The sequence below is a fragment of the Charadrius vociferus genome, unplaced genomic scaffold (assembly GCF_000708025.1).
Source record: "Charadrius vociferus isolate BGI_N301 unplaced genomic scaffold, ASM70802v2 scaffold112, whole genome shotgun sequence".
In the NCBI taxonomy this organism is placed as follows: Eukaryota; Metazoa; Chordata; class Aves; order Charadriiformes; family Charadriidae; genus Charadrius; species Charadrius vociferus.
In genome coordinates, this window is record NW_009647011.1 from 457,179 (window position 1) to 474,087 (window position 16,909).

Below are 16,909 nucleotides of genomic sequence, written 5' to 3' on the forward strand. Positions count from 1 at the left end.
TTTACTTTATCATTGAATCCATGGAAAAACAACACTTAAATTTAAAGCAGCCAAATTAGCTCCACTTTGCGCATACTGAGCGACAGCATAAGATAATATTTAAGGTAATGACACTTTCTCTTGCTCTCTGTTTGAGCTCCTAATGCTTATTCTAATAAGTTAGGAAACGATGTTAATACAGCTGGCTCAGAGTTGGACAAAGGCTTAGGTTTGATGTGGTGTGTGGTGCGTTACTCGGATTTCTGCTTCTAGTCTATAGCTGCATACGTAACTACAGCTGCTCACGTGCTTCTCAAAACTAAGAAGTCCCACGTTTTAAATAGGATCCCACAGTGGTGAAAACTGGTGGTGTTACCCCAGTGCAATTCTTGCAATAAAAGCAAGACTTCAACTTAAAATCCTGGGAAATGTTATTGTGAGGAGAGACGGGAAAGGAAAGTTTGTGGGGAGCTATTTTACCCCACCAGCAAGTGCCTTAAACGTGTGTTGATGTGGGATAGGTGTTTGCTTAAAACAGTCAACCAATTCACTTTTGTATCCAATGAAAACTGAAAGATTTGGAGTGAAACTATTTATGCCTCTTAATTAAAAAAAAAAAAGCAACAAAAAACCCCTAAACTAAACCAAACCAATCCCCGCACCCCTGGAAAACATCTGTCTTCATGTAGAAAGCCGGTAGCCTAGTAGGCACTTATCAGGGACTAAGACCACTGGAGGAAATCTGCATTAAATAAATCAGATGTGCATTTCTGATCTAAATAATTTTAAAAATATTTCACATAAATGGAAAAGTTTAAATTATGCATAATATGCATAATTTTGTCTGTTTGTAAATGATCTTCCCACAGTCCATGATTAAAGAACATCGTGCAGCCCTTGGTTTTGAACAATTAAACCGGCTGCGTCTATAGATAGATATTCCTTAAGCTCAGCAAGGGGACAGGAGCGCACACTAGCACTTGGCTATGGTCCACTCCCTTTTTTTGATTACTTAAGAGGGCTGTTCAGGACAGAGTAGCGGCCTTATATGAATACTATCAACCAGCTTGAACAAGTCAGATTATTTAATTAGTCCTATTAAGAAGCTTCTATTTTTATAACTTATTTATGAGTGCTTTTGCTAAGCTTAGAAGGTCCGGCCTCAGATTTCAAAAAGAAAGTGTTTGCAGCTCATGCTGTTGTTAGTAGCCCTGAGGGGTTTCATACCATGACTCCACACCATTGTCATCCTATGAAAACACAAAGGAGCTCTGAAAAGCAGTTGAAGTTGGGTAATGCACTTCTGCAATCCTGGCCTGCAGGTTTTGGGTGGAAGACATCTGACACCCACGCATGATGGACATTTGCCGTTTCCAAAATGCGTGCTCTGCGCCTTTGCCTTAGACCACTGCTAATCCAGAGCGTGGTTGTTTCGTTTAACATCCATTTTGTTGAAGTGTTTTGGTTTTCCCCTAGGGTGGGAAGGTTCCCCAGCCATCGGTTAAAGACTACCATAAAATGAGTATCTTGCTTGATGTCCAGTGCTGGTAGAATGCAGGTGATGCCTGTTTTGAGCTAGATGCTCTGTCACTGTTTTACTGAGATCCGTGCACTTCATGTGTTTTTATTTAGATTGTTTTTGAGAGGAGCAGGAAATTATTTGATGAAATAACTATTAAAATTAAATCAAACATGCATATTTAAAAGAAAATAATCTTCTAAAGCAATGGTGTCCAGAATCTGATACTTGTGTCATGGTTAGACCTTCAGAGTGTTTGGAAAGGCACTAATTTCATCACAAGGGTGGGACTCCTACACCACCCCCAAAACTAAAAGTATGCAAAGAAAAAAGTATGCTTTCAGGTGTAAAATTTTCACGTCTGAATTCAGTCAATGGGCTTTTCCTTTCTGGCTAAACCACTCCTGGCTAGTTTGGAAGAAGGAACTCCCCAGTTAAGGAATAACTTTTGTCCTTGATTAAAAAAAACGTTCCCCAGTGGGAAGTGCTGGCTCATGGCTCGAAGCTTTCGTTGTTGTTCTGGTGTCAGTGAAGAAAGTTAAACAAAGATCAGTCCCAAGGTGATGCTGAAACACTAAACGGTTAGGGGTGCCTATATGGCTTTGGAAGCAAGGTTAAGGTATTTTGAAAGCATAGGATATCTGTGCAAATTCTGGTTCCATCCAACAGTATCTCAAACAGATGTGGTTTGGATAAATCTAGGCAGATGGCATCTGCCAGCTCACGTTTGAAGATCTTATCCGACTTTAGCTGCAGGTGAATATGTAAAATTGCATCCTCTTACTTAGCAGAGAAGTCTATATACGTGCTTTACTGCATTACGTCATCGGTAAATTATTTTAATAGCAAATAAGGCTTTATCGCTTTTGCTTTATTGCATTTGCTGCTCTACATTCAATATGTACAGCATTGGCACAACAGAGCTTGCATGCTAGCTAGTGCATTAGCAGAAGAAATGGTAACTGTTCCAAGACCATAATACTTTGATATTGGTACTGTTAAAGCCAGGAGAAAAAAACAAAACAAAAAACCCAACAGTTGTTGCATTTCAAGCTGTTGTACAAACCTAGGAAATCATAGCTTATAAATGAAGCAAATTTAGTTCTCGAAGATGAGACAAAATTAATATGGTTTTCAAAGCACCAGGGTTTTTTTGTTTTTTTGTTTTTTTGAGTCAGCTTTCAGGTTAAAACAGAACTGTGAGCAAATCAGGATAGCAGTATAAATAAATTTTAAAAAAAGGATGATAAAGACTGTAAAAGGAACTTGGCGTAGTATTTTAATATGGACGATGCTGATTAAATTAACTCTGCACGTAGGTTTAGGCAGCGCTGAAAAAAAAAATTCCACTCCTTGCTCCACAGTTAAATATTGAACAGTACACTGAAATAACATGGAATTAGAAAATTATTTGAGATAAATTAAATGTGGATTAATGTTATTTTGATAAATGTGTTGAGTAAACTGCTCAATGTAGTAATCCGATTTGCCTACGTATAGAACTGTCTAATAGAAGGGATTTATGCACGGTGCTGGAGAGCATTGCATGCTGTAACTGCAGCACTACGATAAGTAGAAGTCTTGAAGAGATGGGCATGACATGGAGCGAAATAGAAACTTGTATGAAGATCAAAAGGAAAAAAAAAAGAGTCTAGTTTAAAATTAATCTTTTACTTGCCAAGTTAACACATTTTAATATTATGTATGTTGCATAAAAGTTGCTGTAGAACCTAAGGAAGATCTGGTATGCATGATGTGCAATTTTTTCCCATGGACATCAATTGCAGGAGGAAGACACCAGCTTTCCTTTCAAACCTGGCCTGGCCTGGTTCTCCACAGACAACTGAATCATTTATCCAGGTTTTCACCCTCCTTGTGGTGGAGGCGAACCAGCAATGACTGGGCCAACCTGCTGAAGTTGCTCTGGATTTGTCTCCCAGTACACAAACTTCACATGAAAAGTCCTTATACTTAAGATTCACATGCAATTCTCTCCTCCTCAGGTGCCAACTTTTTTATAGCCCATGTGAGCTTTGAATGGCATCACTGAGATGTGCAGTAGACGCTGTGTACCATTTCCAGGGTACCTCTAGCTGAGGAGAGGCATGGGACTATACTCATTGAGTGTTCTTTTACCTTTTTCACAAAACAAATTTGGAGTCAACTAGGAGTCAGGTTTTCATGTAAATAGCTTGAAAATCCAGCAGAACCTATTTAATTTTGTTATTGGAGAGCTGACTGCAAAGAACCAGTAATCTATTGCCAGTGACCTGGCCGTTAAGTATCTCTCTGATATAAGGAGTCCCTATACGCTGGCTGAGATGAAAAAACAGGTCCATCTTCTCCATCTGTGTTGGTTTTCCTTTAACCACTTACTGCTTGGGAAGCCTTTTGCACAAGAATGTAAAGAGGGTCCCCATCTTGGCTTTCTCACCCTTCCCTAGATTTGTACCCGATGGGAAAACAGAACCAAATAGTTTTATTTAGTGCATTACACTGAGCCGAACACATAATTGCTTAGCATAACGCATCCCTTCCTGTTACTTCTGGCACTGTGGATCCAATCAGTGCTCCACGTGAAGAGAAGAGGTGATTGTGCAAGGTCCGTAGGGAAGCAGAGTGCTGCTCCTCCATCTGCTCGGGGGCAGGGACCCGGCCACTGCTCAGGAACTGCAGAAGTGTTTTTGAAGATGAAGTTGAGGAAATAGTACTATGGCACAGGGAGCTTGGAGAGGAACTTCCCTGGGCACACCCAGAAAATAAGGATGAAAAGAGCTGCATATTACTGAAAGTTTGAGGTCTGTGCAGTTGGATCCCTGGCAGAATTGTTTGCGGGCTGACTGCTGAAACCATCAGTCTCGGTGTTTGTCACTGTTTTTTCTTGTCATCCTTCATCCTTTACCACTCTTGGGGAAACGGGCAGGCTACGCACCGCGAAAATACTCTTAAAATTGAATTGCATTTGGTATACATTCCTTCTTGTCTGAGATATTGTCCAAAATAAGTATTTTTCTTTTTATTTGCTGTTTCTGTTGAAAAAAGTTGTATCTCGGAGGGTTGTAACTCCATGCCTTCCCTCCCTTTCATTGTTCACACATTTCAAAGTTGTGAGAACTCGTTTTCCAGGTAATTAATAATAAAGAAACCCTGCAAGTGTGATGCTGTCAAGCTGAACAAAGAAGGTGGTGAAGCTCATGACCTGAAACGTAGTAGCTTCTGAGCGGGTTTGCTATCAGTGCACTGCAGAGGTGCAGCATTATTTTGAATTAATTTTTCAACTTTTCATCAATAAGACCAATATTTTTCATAGTTAAGTTACGTATGAAAAAGTGGGTATTTTATTATTTTTTTCTTTTTTTAGTTTTTAAAAGCTTGATACATGTAGCGTTGAATCAAGGCACATACAAGACTGGCCAAAGGGCATACAAAGCACTTTGGTTTTTAGTTGAAGAAACAAATGATTATGGCAACAGAGAGCGGCTTGGGGTTTTAAACATGAAATAGCTCATAGTTCAGTAGGAAGGCGGAAAGAAACATGTTACCTTACAGATTTATCAAGGAATTTCTGGAAAACTGTGACAGTAATGGGCAGTATTCCTGACTGTAACGGTGGTATACTGAAACACATACCTGTATACTGTCTGAGTATATGCTTTCAAATAGCTGTATTCCCCAATTGTCTGTTTACCTTCATGACTAAAGTTGTTGAGACCTTGCTTATATCTCCTGGGCTCTTTGTCCTCCTCTTTTTTTCTTATGAAACTGCACTTTCAACTCTTTTTCTGTTCAAAGCAGGTTCGAAGTGTTGTCTCTGTCCTCCTGCCCTTGCCTCCCAAATGCCTGTGACCATCCATTGCCGTTTTCTCTGTAATAAGCAGACTATTGGTTTTGATAACCAGAAGTCTATCCCTAAGCCGTATCTGCCCCCTTGGTTCGTAGGGCCTAGCGCATTTTTTTAAATTCCTTGTTAGGAGTTTGATTATGCTTTCTTCCTGGGATCAAATTTTTTTTTTTACATGTGTCAACAGTTTCAGTCTCATGCATGTCACTGATTTGATACTTTCATTTAAATTGGATTTCACCACTGTTGAATGGATGTATCCAGACAGCTGATATTGCCCATTACTACACACATTTTTGTTTATTGAATATTGTTGTGGTTTACAGATTTAATAGACCCAACATTGAAGGTTCTGTGAGTTTTTGCAACCACTTCTTGATGTTCCTGACTTGCCAGGTTCAACATTATTTTATTGATACCAAAGTGAAAAATGGCCTGTGCTTACACTTACAAGGATCTCAGATGAATGTTCTGACTGCTCAACACGGCAAGAAAATTCACTTTCACAGTCAACAAGTCATCTTACTCAGTAGAACACAAAAGTTAAATGGTCTGTAACTTCAATATTAGCAAGGAAAATACAGTACAAATTACTAAAAAATACTAAAATATAGAATTGTGGTCAGGTATCCCCACTACATTAATCGCAGCAGTAGCCTGAAATTTGAAACTTTTAATAAAAAGTTCTTAAATATAAATTATATGGCAAATGTACAGTACATTGCTTTGTCAGTCTTTTAATCCAGTGTTTTGCAGTAGAACAGCAACCGTTAAGTCCATCTTTTCTCGTTTTCTTTAAAAAACAAAACAAAACCGAAAAACCCAACAAAACCCAAACCAGTCTTTCGTGTCCTTCAGTATCATGAGTGTGAATGATCTGAATCTGGAATACCACTGTCTCTGTAGCTCCTGTTACTACTGCTTTCACTGTGGCTGTTCTTGTACAGATTCATGCCGTTAGGTGGGAAAATCGTGTGTATTACAAATTCCTCCTTGGACACTTGGTCGTTGGTTATTGGTATCATCTGGAAAGAAGTCTCCCTGATTTCTAGGATGGAGTTATCCTTCTTGGTTCCTGCTTCGGCGTAGTCGTCTTTTCTCCGGCGTCCCTTGCTGTAGGCGCAGTTCCGGGAGAACAGGGACCCGTTTCTGTGGACGTACCAGCAGACCAGGGCCAGCAACGCTATGGCCACCAGTGCCACCGCGCCCCCGATGATGGCAGCCAAGGGCAAGCTGGAGTTTTTGTAAGGTTCTTTCTCTTGCTCCCGGTTGAGGGTCGTGGTAGGGTTGTACATCTTAAGGGGTGCTGTCTCGGTCTCGATGCATTCGGGCGTTTCATCAGAGAGATAGATGTTGCTGGTTTCCATGGGAACCATGCATACACGGTACGGCGATTCTGGTTCGAGAGCCGTGAGCAAATAGTCATTCCTGTCGCCTGTAACTATTGTTTCAGTTATAGATCCAAAGGCGGGGCTGTGACCCATCTTGAGCCAGCTCAGTCTTAAAGCAGTCATTGGTAGTGCAAGTTTCCAGGAGATGTGAATAGTCTCCGTGCTTACCGATTTCACAAATATTGTAATGATTTTGCGTACCGGGCTTGCTGTGGTTCTGTAGTTCTTATTCAGGTTGGGAGTCTTGATGTCTGGTTGTTTGGTCACAGAAACCGGCCAGTGTCCCTGGGCCGGGTATAATGTGTTTGGTATCGCAGTAGTGATTTGGATGGTGCTTATCATGCCATCATCCTTACAATCAAATAGTTCCGCATTGAGGTCTTTGATAGCCATTCCACGTACTTTTTCTGGTGCCTGACACATCAGTCCACGTACGTTAACTTTTAAAGGCAATGACTGTAACCAGTCGCGTACCCATTTCATTTTGCACCCACAGTGCCAGGGGTTGTTGCGAAGGAAAAGCTGAGTTATGTTGTCCAGATCATCAAAGACACCCTGAGGTAAATTGCTAAGGTTGTTATTGGACATATCTAGTCGATACAACTGCCTTAAGTAAGAGAAAGCATTGGGTGGCACACGGTTGATGTGGTTTTCTTGGAGATAAAGCTTTCTTAGGTTTGTTCCCGGCAAATTTACCGGTGCGGCTGTGAGCGAATTGCGAACCAACGACAGTTCTGTAAGATTGACTAGATTCATGAAGACTTTGTCTCCTAATCCATGATTATTTAGAAGATTTCCGTCTAAAACAAGGCGTTTTAGATTTGTAAGGTCTTGAAGGGACAGCTCTGAAATCGTGGAAATACGATTATCATCCAAGCGTAGCTCTTCTATCGTTTTAGGCAAACCCCAGGGAATGGTGCTAAGGTGATTTCGGGAGAGAAAAAGAAGTCTGAGATAGATGTTGTCCCGGAAAGCTCCATCCTCGATGCTAACAGCGGAAACGGAATTATCATCCAAATGCAGTTCTTCCAGATAAGGAATTTGTGAAAGTGAATCATAAGTAATGGTCCTTATATTATTCTCCTGCAAATGCAGTTCCTTAACGTACTTAGGGAGGTTAGTGGGGAATTCATCTAGGCTGTTGTGGTATAAATATATTCTTTCCACCCTAAGCAAGTTCTTCAGTTCTGAAGGAATCCCAGCATTATTTATTTGATTGTTCTGAAGGAAGAGGGTAGTAGCATCCTCTGGGATTCCTGTAGGAATAGACGTCAAATCGCGATCATTACAATATATGAAACCCATATCACAGCGACATACTGAAGGGCATGGTTTGGCACTAACAGAATAAGGTGCCATGTCAAGTAACAGCCCTATTTTAGTCCAAACTAGGAAGACGCTCCAGGTTACACTAATCATGGTCAGGAATGATGAGATTTGTATACAGTTCTGATCTTCAACAATCTAAAAAAACCAAACAAACAAAATTATCCAGATCATCAGTGAAGAAACTGCATTGAAAATTCAACTTCAACATTACAGAAGACATCTGAAACACACATTAAACTAAAATTCAAGCTCGTAGACACATTTCACTTTTTTCCTTACATTAGTTATTGTACTACTTCTTGTACTAGTTCAATTAAGTTAATAGGTTATTCTGCATAGTAATTGAACAGGGTATTATCAAGTATGTCTGAGCTGTGACTTGTTTTGCTTAAGCAAGAGGGCTCTTTCTAAGGATTCTTTCACGTTTCATGCGTAGAGACAATGTTTCTCCGCAGATACCAGCTAAGTACAGAGCTGAAGTCACACCAGAGTTCAAGTAAATCATTCTGTATCTGAAAGATAAGAAGTAATTCCTAAGCCAGCTAACTACCCAGGAGCCCTTAAGTGAACTGTAAAACCCTTACCGAACCCACAAGTTTAGCGGTAGCTATTTTGGAGGTTCAAAAAAGTCCTAATGGCAAAGCATAAAATGCAGACAGAGATCAAAGGCCAGCTAAAGACTTTTTGCCAAGTTTTTCCAAGTGCTCAACGTCACGTTGTGTATCTTACAAATACTGCAGCATACTTTTTTTTGGTTTTTGAACTGGAAAGGTCAATGTTGCAACTGGTAGGTAGCTAAGAAGCTGACTTAGCTGGTAGAGCTAGGGCTTTCTAGTTGACTGGATGGCGTATTTCATTACATGCTTAATTTCATGTTTAAATATTTGTCATTCTCAAAAGTCTTCTTACTAAGCAGTACACTAATAAGAGACTATTTGGCAGGTTTAACCACATTTTCCCATCTTATTAGGTCAAACTGTGCGGGGTAGGATAATATAAATTAACTCTTGAGACTGAAATTGTACTTTGCACTGGTAGTGTGTTTGTACACTGAGCTCGGGTAATTAGCATTTTTATAGCTTTTAAGACAACATAATTCAATTACCATTGTAATTAGGGTTGTGAGAACTTCTGCAAGATGACCTATGCATTAAGCAGTGTCATGACCTTTTCTCTTGTGGGTTCATATATTAATTGCACTTTATTCTCTGAGGCACCAAAAGGAAAACAAATTAATATTGATCCTACCGTATTTAAAGGTATGAGTAAATGTTGTGCTTGAGGATATCCAGTAAAGGAATGTCTTTCTTGCGAGTCACTCTTACGGTTTACTCCATGGAGCTGTGTTTTTCTAGGCGGCGTTTACTCAGACGGTCCTTCTCGGTGGTGTGTGTTTCCTGGCTCCTGGCACGATACTCAATGAGCATTCCAACCAAGATTTATCATGGTACATAAGCACACCAGGCCCGGCCGTAGAAAAGCTTCAGCCTCCCTCTATTTTTGTCCTCGTGTAAAGTCTGTGAATGAAGAGCCTCTTTTGTTTGGTTTAATGCCTTTAGCAGGAATTACTTTCTTTGTAACTCTGACAAACTCTTCTGTGCAGCGTAGTAGTTGCAGGTGGTAACTTCAGCGCCGCGTGATGGAAACTATTCATTCTGCTGAGGCTTGAAGGATGGTAGCCTCTTCAGGAGGTCAGGAATGGGGCTGCTTTTTCCTGTCCAGAATTATCCAAGTACCAGCTTTGCACAGTAGCTACATCCTGATACATCCACGCCTCTTTGAGAGAACCATTTTCCGACTCTCACCCAAATTTGTAATGCAGGAAAGAATTCCTCCTGCGCTGCAAGAACGCGAGTGACTCTACCGTAGAAATGTCAGGCAATTCAGATGGTTTTCTTCATTTAAAAAAACCCCACAAAAATATGGTTGCCTTCCCAGAAAACTCCCTTTTTAAAGTTTTCCTTGAATTCTTTAATTTCCTGCAAAAGTAAAAACAAACAAAAAAATTGGAATTAATAACAACTGGTGGAGACTAATATTCAGAGTTGTGTTGCATCCCCTATATATAAATCATGCTATGCTTATCGTATGCATGACTAGCACATCTTGTTTTGCCCAAATATTTCAGCAAAACACAGAACTTCTTAAGAAAACGTTTGGCTGTTTAGTCTCACATTACTGTATTTTTGCTGGAACTGTATTTTTTTTTCTTTCAGTAGAAAATAAAGTCATCCTGAATTGAAAGATGGTAACAAAATATTTGTAAATTATGTTTCCTGCCTGATTACAAATGCCAGTCCTGTCTCCTTGGAGGAGGCCAAAATGGTTGCTTGCTTTGTGTGCTTGCTAAACTGAGGTAGATGATGATCCCCTCCTTGGTTTTAAATGCAAAGAGAACCAATTACCATTCAGGAGTTACTGGATGAAAGGGGAAGCAGTTTTGCTGAACTACTGTATTTTTATTTCGCACTGGCAACATGCTGGTTCGGCACTGGGGACTAGCCAGGCATCTGTAGCAGCTCTTTGACAAGAGATACATGTATAAGTTTTGTCCATGAATTGGGCTCAATTTGCAGTCTGAACTTTTAAGCTATTGTACCAGTCACTTTGCTCAGTGGACTTGGTGTTTAGATTAGCATTTTATCTGATTTTTCTAATTTAAAAAACAAGAAAATACTTTGCCTTGGCTATTCTTCCTTCTTGAAGAACTCCAATTATTTTGTTATTTTTGAATGGTATCTTTAACTCGTGCTACTTCTTATCACTTACTGCAGAGAGTATCCACTTAGATACCAAGTCTGTGTTCCCCGAGAGCATGCAGGTAGAATCTGTCTGAAATTACAAAAATCCTTAACGTTCCCTTGCTTCTCCCTTTCGTGACTGTAACGCTAGGAAGAAACGGCATGCTGAGTAATGCTTGCTTAGCTCCCTTCACTTGGGCTTAACTACGGCAGCTTCTGGTCCTTATAAAATACTAGACCTAAACAGAAACGGTCCCTGGTTCAAAACAACTCTTGTGCAATTTGAAGCAGGTCCATCGTGAACTAGATCAGTAATATTCCTATGGCAACAGGAAATATGCACCGATACAAAATTAGTGACATAGATACAAAGTATGCTGCTCTGGTTCATAGAAAAATGTTGACCATTAAATAAAAAATAAATAACCCCCCACCACCACTCCAGAGACAGTGTGGCTGTCTCCTGAGGGAATGGTAAAGCCTCGTCTCTCCTGATGCTGCTTTCATGCTCATCTGAGCTTTGGGTCTGCACCTCGTTTCAGCAGTTGTGTAATGAAAATAGTAACTTACAATGAGAGGCTCTCCACTATCGCATAAATAAGTATTTTAACGTATGCTTTATTTAAGGTGAAAACTCAATCTGCCTGGCCACATTTTACGTATAAGGGAACGCATATGTTTTAGTAACTTATGTAATTTGGGTAAGTTATGCAATCAGCATAAAATGGAACAAAAAGGCTCCGTATTTTGCAGCATCTAGATTTCTTGGTGTGTATCACCGAAGTGTTGGGGAAAGCAGTCCAGGCTCTATTCCTGAAACATAAACAGTTGCTTAACAGCTGTAGAAAAGAAATGGTAGCTCTTAAGAACTAATGTGAAGTTGTGGTAGAGGGTATTTTCTGCAAGTAGATTTTGAAGTAGGAATATAAATTTCTTAAATAGGCCTTTGAAGGCTACGGTAACTTTTAAGTACTTCCTAAAAAAAAAAAAATCATAAATCTTCTTGAGAACTTTGATCTGTAAAAAACATGTTAGTATTAAGCAAAACAGAAGCTCCAGTATGCATATGTTACATATATACATGCACACACGAGAAAGTAAGTTCATTTGTTGTACCTTTCTAGCATATAAACTGTTTCCTCTTTGCTCCATTTGATAGTCATCCCTTCATTTATTGCCGCTATTATAATGGCAGTAATGTGTAGGATTAAAATGAAAGCACTAAAGCTCATTAAGTTCTTGGCTTTTTTTTTTTTTATCCCTTCTCTCAAAATTACATGAAAACAAGAGAGAGAAAAATAAAAGCAGGTCTCTTTGGAGAAGACGACACTGTTTCAAAAATGTGGATTAAGACTGTACCCCCCACTCCCTTTTCTAAACTTAGAATAGTTTTCTTCAGGTCTTGATTGTTTGATATCTCGCACTTCCCTTTTATATCTGAAGCCATAGCTGAAAACAATGTTTTTGCATATCAAAGGCTCCAGTGATCTGTCTACAGAGAAGAAGGGAATCCTGCTGCCATGCTCCAACTTTCCCCTTCTTGAGCTGTCTCTAAATATTCCCTGACATCAAGTCATTATAGCTGATCCGGCAGGATGAAAAGAAAAGTGACCCCCACTGGTTCAGACACTGTGTCCAGGTTTCTGCAGCATCAAATTGGGAGGCTTCATGGACACATGGTTTTGAAAGAAGCCATTACTTTTTGAACAGAGCAGCTTTCCGAAAGTAGGTGCTAAAATTCATTTTCTCAACGCAAAAATGACTTTTTTTGCTAACAAAAGTAACGCTGGAGCAACCGAACAGCAGCTTTTTTGCTTATCTTTATTCCGAGTTGAATGTTTTCATGAACTTTGCTGAGCTGCATGGTTAAATTACTTTTCCTGGGACATTGTGTGAGCAAGTGTATTACTACAGATAGCGGTAATGCGTGAGCCGCGCGGGTGTACTTATCGCTGTGGTACAGCTAAGCGGGGGGACATCTTATTTTAAAAAATTCAAAGTGATTTGCACTATACAAGAAAAACATACCGAAGAAGAACATTATATTTACTGTAAGATATGGAGTCCAGCTGCACTCCTGCCCCTGTAGGCAGGCAACAGCAAAAAAAAAAAAAAAAGTTTTGGTATATTTGAAAAGTTAGAGGGGTTTTTCTAAAAACAGTGCCAAAGAGATCTTTTCTTTCCAAGCTGTGATAAAACGTGAATAAAATCAAGACCTGCCTCACTCGAGGTCACACAATGCTTATTTGAATTTCTAATCTACCTCTGTGTTCTCCAGCAGGAACTCTGGTAGTTCAGTGGCTTCTTTCTAACCATCAAAGTAACAGGGGGAAGGGAAACTGCTCGCTATTTTTAGGTTACAAATGCCAAGAGTATCATTTAAAGTTAGTATTAGAATATATACATATGATAAGCCGAACAATTTTCCTTAATCACTGTACCTACATTCCAGAACTACCTCCGTATTTGTTTATAATCTGAAATGTATCAGAAACATAAAATGTGCTTATCATCTTTTAAAATGCTTGGGAAGTCTGTCTACTGCATACATTGCCAGTTTCGCTTACAAAGGTCACACTGCCTCTTAAATAGCTCCACCAACTTTTTTTTTTCCCCCAAAGAAGTTCCACAGTGCTAATCTACACTTAAAACAATGCCCATACTTTGTTTTCTTTAAGTGTATTACTCAGGGTTAGTTGATAGTGACAGCAAAATGCTTTCTAAGCACCCTGCCTAGGAGCTGCGATTTCCACGATCATCATATTTCAGGAAGGTGCCCCAGTCTTTTGTTTGGTGCTCGGCAAGCAGAAGGTCCTCTAGCTGTCTTTCCAAGGGGGAAAGAATGCAAAGGATTTTGTTAAAGTGAGAGTGAGCCCTTCAGGCAGGCTGCAGCTCTGTGTTTTGGTGAAATTTGGGGGGGTTCTTCTGTTGGGAAAGGTTTTATTTTCTGGTAGAAAATGCGCTCCCCTTCCTCTTGTGTGTAGCAGTTGAATATAATAGTGCTTTTGCCTTCCTAGTTCTAACTCGAGTGTCTTAAAAAAATGGAAATTGGGATGTCATCTTCCCTCAAATGCAAGCGAATCTGAGTTAGAAATGGATTCTGAGCAAAAGCTTGACTCCACGCCTAAGATGAGCCAAACCAGTATTTGCTGTGGAGGATGGAAATGAACTCAAAAGTTGTTCTCCTCTGAAGTTTACTTCTAAAAGCCTTTGCTGGTTTTGAAGATGCTAGGTTGAAAAGATCCAGGACTACGCTGCTTCTGCAAAGGTTGCACGTTTAAAAAAAGCACTTTGAGGGGGAGTGTTTTGCAATGGCTTTTTGTTTGGTGTTTTAGTGCTCTTTGAGTTTAGCCAATTATGGCTTCTAGGTTTTCTTTTGAGAGCTGCTGCTGAGGTAACTCGCCCGTGCTTAAAATAAAAGAATAGAGAACAAATGCTGCCATTGTTTCAAGGCAAAATCTAATTTTTTATTCCCCCCTCTTGACAAGTTTAGGTGGAATTATACCTGATAGGGAGTTCCTGGCACAAAACGTCAGGCATGTAAAAATATTACTTCAACACTGGATAAAGTTTCAGTAGTTTTGCTTCTTTCCCTTTTAAAACAGTTGTTTGCTCATCTCCCCACGCCTAAATTTGCTCCTCAAACTGTAAGACTTCAAGAAATGTGAAGCTGTAAGATTGCTTGAATACTTACAGCTCAGGAAAGGAAGAAAACAGAGTTTGTGATGATGTAATATATTTACTGAACACTTTTCAAGATGCTTGCCCTAAGTGATTTTTTTTTTTGCTCCCTTATTAAAAATAAATGCAAGCAATCACAGATTAATTCTTCTACGCATTCCTCTGCTTTGAAGTGATTAAGGAAAAAAAACCTTCAGAATTAACTAGCTATTAGCATCCATGCTTTCTGCTAGGAGGAGACAAAGATGGCCATCTACCAACTGAAGCCACTTCAAATAATTGCAAGGCAAAGTTTGCAAACTCCAGCAATTGCTTTGATTAGTCACCATGGCCTTACATAATATCGTTCCACTTCAAGCTATTGGTTACAAAGGCAAAATGAAAAAAGAAAAAAAAAAAACAACAAACCCAAAACAAAACAACCCAGAAATGCATCTTTATTTTGTTCTTGCTGGAAAACGTATACACTTTATTTCTGAAGATTAAAGCTTGCTGTGAGTTTACTACAGAGTTTTTTGCCCACTGGGGGGTGGTACATACTACAAAAACTGTGCTTTTAAGAGCCACAAGTCAGATGTTTTTTGCTGCTGTCCAGTTTTCTCTGCTTTAATTACAACAAAGTCTCCCGTTGAGAAAAACAGAGGCAGCCTCCGAAGGAGGGAATTTAAAATAAAATAAAAATTTGCTCTTTTAGAGAGTTTACAGAATCCCCTTTCCCATGCTCATTGTATTAACCATGGTATTTATCTGGTCCTTCCCCAGTTAAATTAAAATGGTATGAATGTACAAAAAAAAAAAAAAAAATTAGCATTTTAAATATATGTCAAGGGTTGTCACTGTTTCTGGTATATAGGAGGAATGCAGAAGGCAGGAAAAAAATACAGCTTTTAGAAGTGATTAAATGTAGATGGAAAACCAGAAAAGCTTGCTAACTGTATGCATAGAAGGATCAGAATAACCTCAGTATATTTTAAGATAATTGGCTTTCTGTAAAGCCAGGTATCCCATTTGTTTACGAAATATTGGAAAACCGACCTTAAACAGGGCTGCATTGTATGGTTTTGGAATAAATTAAAGGAAACTTGAGGGGTTTTGCTTGGAGGGAGGGAAGGGCACCGAAATCTCTTCAATAAGATCTAACGTGTGGCATATCTTGACGAGGAAAACACATACTGATCTCCCTGGTTTATAGCAGATAATTCTCTTCTCTGTACACTTGAATTGACAAATGCATTTTTCACTCTAATTCAAAGAAATGTTCATTAAGACGCCGTATCCCCAGGCGATAGATGGTGAGCGTAACTGATGCTTCTATCTTTTTGGGCAGTATATTTTAGGCAAGGAAAGCGGAGTCAGGATAATGAATTGTTTTTTTAAAGTCTGATCATTTTCAGCCTCTTCTTTCTATACCTCTCATCTGCACAGAGGATTTACACGGAAATGCAAATCGTGAATCTTCTTTTTCTAAGTGGCCTTAAGAAAATGCATTCAGCTGACGCGCTCTTTTGCAGAAATACGATTTAATTGTAAAGTAATCCTGCGTTTCGCTGAGAGCCTGGTGCACGAAATACTCTGCTGCGCTCCGTTACGGGGCCAGAATGGATCCCTCGAAGAAGGGAAGCGCCTTGAGTTCAGTCCAAGGAGTGAACCCATGGCTAACAGCGCTCCCCGAATTAGTTAATTACACGCACCCGTCGTCGCCTTTGCAACACTGCTCTCCCAACTTTTGCCTGGATGCGCCAGGGTTGTGCTCGAAAAGAGATTAAAATTTCGGCTCCCTCCGAGAGGAGGATGGAGAGGCAGAAGGCAGCTGCCTGCGCAGGAGCATCTGCCTCTTCCCCAACGGGGCTCACCTCCAAAACCAGGCGGGAACCCAAAAAACGCCCCCCAGAGCCCCCCAGAATGGGGAAGCTTAGAGGCGATGGCAGATGCGGGGAAAGCAGGACTGGGACCTGCAGGGACTAAGGCGGGCTTCGCCCGGGCAACCAAGTTGCAGCTCCTACTCGCCTCCCAGGGACTGGCTAAAACAAAAGCCTCCGGCACAGCCAAGCGGTGGCCAAACCCCATTTCGGGGCGAGAATAAACCCGGCGATGAGGTGCGCAAAGGCGAGATTTATTAGCCAGCCGTTTACGAACGCATCTCCTGGGCTGGCAGGAGGGCAGGACCGCCGCTTAATAAACTGCGAACAGCAGAAAAGTTGATTAAAACTAGGCAGGGCCGCCGCCGGGGCCAGGGGCTGCGCAGCCCGCTCCGCTCCCCGCGGAAAGGGGGGCGGGTGGGAGGAAAACTGGGGCCTGTTGCGTTCTTTCTCACCCTGTCTCTGCGACCATTTTGTTCCCCGTCTCCTCGCCCGCAGGCTCGGGGGGTGGGGAGGGGGCACAGACGCTCTCGGCTGGTTTTTTTTTTTTATTATTAATTATTTTATTT

The 16,909-nt window shown here is 40.5% G+C and overlaps 2 protein-coding genes across 2 annotated transcripts in view; one reads left to right on the top strand and one right to left on the bottom strand.

Annotated features, from left to right (window-relative positions):
• Window positions 1–16,909, top strand: part of MACROD2 (MACRO domain containing 2) — an 886,475-nt gene that overhangs the window by 96,956 nt on the left and 772,610 nt on the right. The gene's annotated exons all lie outside the window — the stretch shown is intronic.
• On the bottom strand, window positions 5,585–9,363 carry FLRT3 (fibronectin leucine rich transmembrane protein 3). The gene is made up of 2 exons (XM_009895431.1): window positions 9,308–9,363; window positions 5,585–8,194 (listed from the first exon to the last, which is right to left on the bottom strand). Exon 2 carries the CDS (start codon window positions 8,147–8,149, stop codon window positions 6,200–6,202), a length of 1,950 nt encoding a protein of 649 aa, XP_009893733.1. The 5' UTR covers window positions 8,150–8,194; window positions 9,308–9,363; the 3' UTR covers window positions 5,585–6,199.

Bases quoted from the DNA above. Each gene is read 5' to 3' on its own strand.
- FLRT3 (XM_009895431.1), bottom strand. From the start codon at position 8,149: ATGATTAGTGTAACCTGGAGCGTCTTCCTAGTTTGGACTAAAATAGGG.